Here is a 9,409-nt window from a genome sequence, read left to right as displayed (position 1 = left end):
CAAGTCGCCACCTCATCGCAGTTTGTACTTCTATAGTGTTTTGTATATTGTACAGAATTGCTTATTATTGTTATTGGATAGTAGTCTGTTTATTTCAATTGTTAGTTTTTCCTTTATTACCTCTTATGTCATTTATTTCTCCCCATATTTGTTCCCACTACCGCACCTTAAGTTGGAGTCTTTAATCTCGTTATATGCAAATATAATGACAATAAAGTTCATTCTATTCTATTCTATTCTATTCACTCCTATGGTGGAAGAGCAATAAGCCCATATATCCTCTTACTGCCAAGTTAGCCAGGCTGGGGTGGGTGTTGATGAACGTGGACTCCGACTTAAACAAGTTGAAAAACTTATTGGGGTGTTTGCATTGAGTGGTCAATAGTACAGCGTATGTACTGAACTGTGCAATCTACTAATAAAAGTCTCAATCAATCAAAAAAAGCACTTTATATGTAGAAAGGTTTTGTTAAGAAACCATTCTGAGCCTTATTTATTTTTTATATGTTGACCACAATAACCTAGACAATGGACCATGTGTGTATATTTATGTTATGCCATTGTTTACAAATTTGGTAAACAAATAACCCAAAAAAATGTATATTTTGTTGTTTTCTTACCGAACCGAACCGTAACCTCTAAACCGAGGTACGTACAGAACCGAAATGTTCGTGTACCGTTACACTTTAAGACAACACTACTTTGTAGACATAAGCTTTATTAAATAGAGTTTAAAATACAGTGTTAATACGGAGACAGACTGTCTTGTTGTCAGGTAAGTGCTTAAATAGTGGTGTGTACACATGAACATGACAAACAGAAGATGGGTATGCATGTGGCAAACCTCCCAGGTGTCAGTTTCCGGGGCAGGACGACGCTGAACACTTGCTGTCTGTCTCAGACTCCCGACTCCTCGCCCGCCAACCAAACGTTGGGATGACCCACCGGGGAGAAAGGCCAATCGAAGCAGTCCGTCCTCTATCTTTGAGACGTTTCAAGAGGAGCACACCTCTTGTTCCTGTCGCTTCATCAGCTCTTCCACGTCGTCCTTCCAGCCCAGCTCTTCCGCCAACGCCCGCACCGTGTCCTCCAGGTCGCCCAGTTCCACGTGGTCCCCCCGCCGTAGCGGGACCCTCTCAAACTGGCCCACGGCGTTGCGGTTGAGGAGGAGACGCGGCACCGTGGAGCGCACCGTGTTCACCAAGCTGGCAAAAGGCTCGATCTGGAAGGCGATTGGTGAGTAAATAGTTGGACTGTGGGGCTCATACAGGGTTTTTCCACGTGGTAGCAACGGTGCTACTAGGTGGAAATAATGAGTCACACTGACAAAACACAGTAGCAAAATGTCTAAAATATTCATTATGTACACATGTAAACATCATCAGGCCTACTGTAGCGCTCAAGGCCATATGGACCTAAACTCATATCCACTTATAGTTACGCCCATAAAAGGAAATATACATTGACGGAACTAAATAACTCCACAATGCCTTGTTTTTACATTTTGGGGACTAATGGGGATCCCAAATACAGAAAAACAGGTTTTGTATACCGTATTTTTTGGACTGTAAGTTGCAGTTTTTTTCATAGTTTGGCCGGTGCGACATATACTCCGGAGCGACTTATGTGTAAAATTAACACATTACCGTAAAATATTATTTATCTCATTAGCGGAAGAGACGAAGAAAATGTCAGTAATCGTCACACACCATCCATCCATCATCTTCCGCTTATCCGAGGTCGGGTCGCGGGGGCAACAGCCTAAGCAGGGAAACCCAGACTTCCCTCTCCCCAGCCACTTCGTCTAGCTCTTCCCGGGGGATCCCGAGGCGTTCCCAGGCCAGCCGGGAGACATAGTCTTCCCAACGTGTCCTGGGTCTTCCCCGTGGCCTCCTACCGGTTGGACGTGCCCTAAACACCTCCCTAGGGAGGCGTTCGGGTGGCATCCTGACCAGCTGCCCGAACCACCTCATCTAGCTCCTCTCGATGTGAAGGAGCAGCGGCTTTACTTTGAGTTCCTCCCGGATGACAGAGCTTCTCACCCTATCTCTAAGGGAGAGCCCCGCCACACGGCGGAGGAAACTCATTTGGGCCGCTTGTACCCGTGATCTTATCCTTTCGGTCATGACCCAAAGCTCATGACCATAAGTGAGGATGGGAACGTAGATCGACCGGTAAATTGAGAGCTTTGCCTTCCGGCTCAGCTCCTTCTTCACCACAACGGATCGGTACAACGTCCACATTACTGAAGACGCCGCACAGGATATCGTCACACACGTCAACTAATAATAATTCGGCAGGGGAGGATCATGGCAGAAGTGCATTGTAGGTCATGGGATGCTAACTACTATATGCTATATGCTACTGCCGTAGCTATTAAAATGGATCATTTCATTGTTGGCGGTAACTTATAAAAACTGAGAAGGGCTGAACAAAAATGGCATTGAAAAGGAAATCATGTACTGCAGATTACAAGCTGGACGTAGTGAAATATGCAGCAGAAAACGACAAGAGGAAGCGGAGCATACCTTTGGAGTTGGCAGAGTTGTTTATAAGCTACATCGAGGAAGAAGATTTCATGGGATTTATCGATTAGGACTGACAGATAGTTTGGTAAAGGTATAGCATGTTCTATATGTTATAGTTATTTGAATGACTCTTACCATAATATGTTACGTTAACATACCAGGCACCTTCTCAGTTGGTTATTTATGCCTCATATAACGTACACTTATTCAGCCTGTTGTTCACTATTCTTTATTTATTTTAAATTGTCTTTCAAATGTCTATTCTTGGTGTTGGGTTTTATCAAATACATTTCCCCTAAAAATGCGACTTATACTCCAGTGCGACTTATATATGTTTTTTTCCTTCTTTATTATGTATTTTCGGCCAGTGCGACGTATACTCTGGAGCAGTTTATAATCCGAAAAATACAGTGGCGCAGTGGGGAGAGTGGCCGTGCGCAACCCGAGGGGCCCTGGTTCAAATCCCACCTAGTACCAACCTCGTCACGTCCGTTGTGTCCTAAGCAAGACACTTCACCCTTGCTCCTGATGGGTGCTGGTTGGCGCCTTGCATGGCAGCTCCCTCCATCAGTGTGTGAATGTGTGTGTGAATGTGTGTGTGAATGGGTAAATGTGGAAGTAGTGTCAAAGCGCTTTGAGTACCTTGAAGGTAGAAAAGCGCTATACAAGTACAACCCATTTATCATTTATAATAGGATCCCATTTTTGGAGGTGTTTTGAAATGAAAATAAAAGAGCCTTGAAATTAATATAAGAAAAGTCTAATACAATCTCCAAAATTCTTCTAAAAAAATATGTAGCTATGCACAATTCTTCAGATATTACAAACATTATAAAAACAAAATGTAAAATAAAGTGCCCTGTTTTAAGTCAGCAGCAACATGAAAATAATAGACTTAAACATTATTATAGGACATACACAAACATGATTATAGGAAATACAGACAAACATGATTATAGGACATACACAAACATGATTATAGGACGTACATAAACATGATTATAGGAAATACAGACAAACATGATTATAGGACATACACAAACAATTATAGGACATACACACAATAAACATTAGTATAGGACATACACAAACAATTATAGGACATACACACAAACATTATTATAGGACTTACACACAAACATTATTATAGGACATACACAAAAACATAATTATAGGACATACACAAACAATTATAGGACATACACACAAACATAACTATAGGACATACACACAATAAACATAGGACATACACACACGCATGATTATAGGACATAGAAAACAAATATAGGACATACACAAACAATTATAGGACATACACACAAACATAAGTATAGGACATACGCACAATAAATATTATAGGACATACACACAAACATGATTATAGTACATACACACAAACATAAAGGTAATACAATAAACATGATTATAGGACATACACACATTAAACAGGACATACAATAAACATGATTATAGGACATACACACAAACATGATTATAGGACATACAAACAATTAACAGGACATACAATAAACAAGATTATAGAGCATACACACAAACATGATTATAGGACATACACACAATAAACAGGACATACACAATAAACATGATTATAGGACATACACACAATAAACATGATTATAGGACATACACACAAACATGATTATAGGACATACACACAATAAACATGATTATAGGACATACACACAATAAACATGATTATAGGACACACACAAACATGATTATAGGACATACAAACAAACAGGACATACAATAAACATGATTATAGGACATACACACAATAAACATGATTATAGGACACACACAAACATGATTATAGGACATACAAACAATTAACAGGACATACAATAAACAAGATTATAGTGCATACACACAAACATGATTATAGGACATACACACAATAAACATGATTATAGGACATACACACAATAAACAGGACATACACAATAAACATGATTATAGGACATACACACAATAAACATGATTATAGGACATACACACAAACATGATTATAGGACATACACACAATAAACATGATTATAGGACATACACACAATAAACATGATTATAGGACACACAAACATGATTATAGGACATACAAACAAACAGGACATACAATAAACATGATTATAGGGCATACACACACATGATTATAAGACATACACACAAACATGATTATAGGACATACACACAATGAACATGGTTATAGGACACACACAAACATGATTATAGGACATACACACCACAAACATGATTATTAGGACATACACACAATGAACATGATTATAGGACACACACAAACATGATTATAGGACATACACACCACAAACATGATTATTAGGACATACACACAATGAACATGATTATAGGACATACACACAATAAACATGATTATAGGACATACACACAATAAACATGATTATAGGACATACACACAATAAACAGGTCATACACACAATAAACATGATTATAGGACACACACACAAAAAACATGATTATAGGACATACACACAAACATGTTAGCCAGGAGCACAAACCTACCAACTGCTTCACAATGTGTGACAGTGAAAATTACTTTTAAAATGTAATGAATTATATTTCCTCCTTACTTTAACACAAATGTAATTAATTAAAAGTAATTGTTTTACTTAAAAAAACAACTCAGCGATTCTGAGCTGTTTTTGTTAGCTTAGCAGGCTAGAAGCGGCAGTTTGTCGACTCTGATGCAGCTCTTTTGAATCTTTCACTAGTTTGTGTTACCTCTGCCTAATAAATAGATTGAATGTGCTTCCATGGCAATGTTCTTGTCAACAAACGGGGTATTGTTTGGATGGCAAGTTTTGTCACTTCTATCATCGATTTGTTGTTCAACATTCCCTCCGACCTTCCTAGTTACTAGCCCGCAGTGCAGTTTGTGTCAACGGCTGAGTGTGTAAACTAGGAAGAGCGGGGCTCCCCACGCAGCACTGACTGATTACTTCCACGTCAATCACTTGCCCCCTTGGTTATTGTAAACATGTTGTACAATTTGGATGGATTTCCTTTAGGAGCAAAACGCGATGAAAAGGCTGTTTTTTTCCCCCGAAAATCCCACAGTCTATTTTTAGTGGCATTTTCGTGTGAATTTTCCGCGCCATACACGCCCGTCACGGTGTTAAACGAAGCACCTGCAAGGACGTTCCCATGATGATGAGTAGGTCCGCTTTGGGGAAGTCTTCGGTGTGGAGGAAGTACTTTTGAGGAAGGTCCTCTCCGAAGAACACAACGTCGGGTTTGACTGTTGCGGTGCAGAAGGTACACGTGGGGACGCCGTCGTTCATGATGGCGTGCTGGGAGACAGACATAAGACGGCAAAGAAGTTGGATATAGACATGTGAGGGTTCACAGGGGTCAAGCCTACCTTGGCCTCTTCCGGCGGGTACGGCGTGTAGCAGAGGTGGCAGGACGCAGTGGCAAAACTGCCGTGAGCTTCCACCAGTTTGTCGTCCGGGATGCCACAAACTGTGTAAACATGGAGAAGCGTTATTAGTCCTAGAAGCCAGTGATCTGACCTTTGACTAGAATGCAATTGTGGAGGGGGGCGTGGCCTGCCGACCTGCAGCGAAGCGGGGTGTGCCGGCACCGGCTTCGAGATCAGCGACAGGTGCGTAGATGGCCCAGCTGGGCCTGGTTATCTAATCACCTGTCAATTGTTAAAAGGCAGCAGCCGGGGAGGAGGAGAGTGGTGGTGGAGTTGGAGCGAGAGCAAGACAGACAGACACGGAAAGACAACTACCATATTTCCTTGAATTGCCGCCGGGTATATAGTATGCGCCTGCCTAGAATTACTGCCGGGTCAAACTCGTTTCGCAAAATAATTAGCGCATGCTGAGCATTACCGCTGGCTCGGAATTAACGCCGGGTCAAACTCGTTTCGCATAATATTATTGTTATTAGCGCATGTCTAGAGTTTCCGCCGGGTCAAACTTGTTTCGCAAAATAATTAGCATATGCCTAGAATTTCCGCCGGGTCAAAATCGTCACGTCACGAGTGACACTTCACCTGCTATCATTTTCAAAATGGAGGAGGCTGATTTCAATAATCTGAAATCGCATAAAGGGAAGACGATTAGGAGCTATTCAGTAGGATTTAAGGTCCAAGCTATTGAATATGCTAAAAAGTACAGTAAGCAGCTATGTTTGATTAATATACCGTAGCTGCGTGTGTCAAATATGAGTCATTAAATGACTCCCGCCTCCTGGTGGTAGAGGGCGCTAGTGATCCTTCTTGCGACTACTCGGCTGCAGAAGAAGTGACAACAAGCAGCAAGAGTGAGCAGCGATCGTTTATTTTTTCCTCTCGCTTGCACTTTTAACATGGAGGATTACATATCTAAAATAAAGCAGTTTTCTAAACTGGACTTTCAATCGAAGCAGGAGTTAATAAAGGAAGATCTCCATCGAGACAGAGAGACTTTTAAAACTGAAGAAAGACAAGGAAGACTTCTATGAACAAGTTTTCGATGCTTTTGATCAGAAGGAGCTGCGCATGGACTTCATTAATAAGTAAAGGTAAGACCATAATAACGTTTTTTTTTTATTAAATGTGCTTTTCATGATGGTATCCTTACATCACACTCAAATTTATAAGCGCAGGCCTAAATTTACCGCATGCCTTTGGTAAACGCCGGAGTGAGGAGAGGTTTTAAATTAATTAGCGACCCGGCGGCAATTCAAGGAAATACGGTACTGAAAAGCACAGAGACACTTTATTGAAAAATAAAACAGTGTCGTAACCTTGATCAGGGCTGTTATGTCCATGCTTGATTCGGCCCTGCTGTGCCATCTGTTGGCGGACCGCCTCCTGCTGCTGGCGGTTGGCTGCCGTCACAGCTTCGAGCACGCTCGCCAGAGCAGTCAGGGGATCAGGGTCTTCATCTCCGGTAGTCCGGCTGGCTCAGTCAGTAGAGCATGAGACTCGTAATCTCAGGGTCGCGGGTTTGAGCCCCACGTTGGGCGCCGAATTGTGGAGGTTTCCCTCCCTTGGATCCTCCAGACCACCAAGCATGGACATGACAGCCCGGATCAGGGTTACAACACTGTTTAATTTTTCAATAAAGTGTCTCTGTGCTTTTCAGCAATTGTCTTTTCGTGTCTGTCTCGGTCCAACTCCACTTCCGCTCTCCTCCCCAGCTGTTGCCTTTTAACAGAGCGACAGGTGACTAGATAACCAGGCCCAGGTGGGCCATCTATGCACCTGTCGCTGATCTCGAAGCCGATCCTGGCATACCCCGCTTCGCTGCACGTCCGCAGGCCACTCCCCCCTCCACAGCCATCAATCCTGAAGATTGTGTTGTGACCAGGGTTGTCTGGTATATCGATATTGGTATAGTACCACGATACTAATGAATCATATTCGGTACTATACTTCCTCTAAAAAGTACCGGTACCCCACCACCCCGTCGTCGTCTTTGTCCCGTCGTGTCATAGTTGTTTTTACGAGCAGAGGAGCATGTTCGGCAACGCACATACACAAAGTACTTACAAGCAGACAGTGTGTGGACAGAAAAGGGAGAACGAACGGCTTAAAAAGTAAAGATAAAGGTGAAGTTATAACACTGAAACACACTGAGGAAGAGGTGCTTCAAGCTAGTCTGCAGTGTTTTAGCTACTTCTAAATCACAAATCCTGGCCTCCATGGCGACAAAGCAAGTTTCTTCCACGTTTTATTATCACTGGAGGACGAGGAATAGCTAAACATGCTTCACAACACACCGTGTCAAAATGTAAAACAAACACCATTTGTGGATCTACACCTGACATCCACTGTAATGATACCAAGTATAGGAGCGTATCTAGTCGATACTGCTATGATTACATAGATATTTTTTAGCATCTTTTTTTGTTTATTTTCACGTTCTTATTATATTTATATAAAGTCAGCAAATACGTCCCTGAATTAATTGTTTTAAACTTTTATTAGTAGATTACACAGTACAGTACATATTCCGTACAATTGACCACTGAATGGTAACGCGCGAATACGTTTTTTAACTTGTTTACGTCGGACACATGAGGGCTTTGAATATGACCATTGTATGATCCTGTAACAACTTGGTATCGTAACAACACCTAAATAAAAAAAAACTTTGCTTGAGTCTGCCATTTTACTTAGTTGTAGTTGCTAATTTCTATATCCTGTAGTTGCAGGACAGACAAGTGTACATGCACACGGTAAAATTACTTCAACGTGACTTGTATCTGTCAGAAAACTCGATTTGTAAGCGTTAACGACGACAAAATGGCGGACGGGGAGAAGACGCAATCGAAGCAGCACAAAAAATTGACCGCCAGCAATGATCAGAAAGCAGCTTGAAGATCATCCGTAAAATGCAACATTTTGACCAAAGAACCAACATGTTATGTAAACCACAAGGAACAGTTTGAAGTATCTAAATAGGACCCCTTCTAAATAGAATAGAAAGTACTTTATTGATCCCTGGGGGAAATTCAGCACCACAGTTCGCTCACAATAGACAATAAATACTTGGGTATTTTTACATGTGAATAATATAAATACAGTCTATTATACGGTTGATTGGCAACACTAAATTGGCCCTAGTGTGTGAATGTTGTCTGTCTATCTGTGTTGGCCCTGCTACGAGGTGGCGACTTGTCCAGGGTGTACCCCGCCTTCCGCCCGATTGTAGCTGAGATAGGCACTAGCGACCCCAAAAGGGAATAAGCGGTAGGAAATGGATGGACAGTCTTTTATACAGCATTATTCACATGTGAATAATATAAATACAATCTATTATACAGCATTATTTACATGTGAATAACAGTCTATTATATAGCATTATTCTCATGTGAATAATATAAAT

General features: G+C 41.5%; 1 protein-coding gene and 1 non-coding gene across 2 annotated transcripts in view; one reads left to right on the top strand and one right to left on the bottom strand.

The window, feature by feature from the left end:
- Nucleotides 1–698: 698 nt before the first annotated feature.
- si:dkey-103i16.6 (uncharacterized protein LOC557125 homolog) overlaps nucleotides 699–9,409 on the bottom strand; it is a 29,827-nt gene continuing 21,116 nt past the window's right edge. The window contains exons 5-7 of the mRNA XM_061894244.1: nucleotides 5,947–6,047; nucleotides 5,714–5,875; nucleotides 699–1,222 (exon numbers count right to left, since the gene is read on the bottom strand). Of these exons, the coding sequence (XP_061750228.1) occupies nucleotides 995–1,222; nucleotides 5,714–5,875; nucleotides 5,947–6,047 (491 nt within the window). The 3' untranslated portion in view covers nucleotides 699–994. The remainder of the gene's footprint in view (nucleotides 1,223–5,713; nucleotides 5,876–5,946; nucleotides 6,048–9,409) is intronic.
- On the top strand, nucleotides 7,472–7,544 carry trnat-cgu (transfer RNA threonine (anticodon CGU)). Its single transcript has one exon. It is a non-coding gene; the product is annotated as a tRNA-Thr (tRNA).

The sequence above is a fragment of the Nerophis ophidion genome, linkage group LG03, assembly GCF_033978795.1.
Source record: "Nerophis ophidion isolate RoL-2023_Sa linkage group LG03, RoL_Noph_v1.0, whole genome shotgun sequence".
Lineage (NCBI taxonomy): Eukaryota > Metazoa > Chordata > Actinopteri > Syngnathiformes > Syngnathidae > Nerophis > Nerophis ophidion.
The sequence above is the reverse complement of the archived record's forward strand: the minus strand, read 5'-3'. Positions and strand labels throughout refer to the sequence as shown.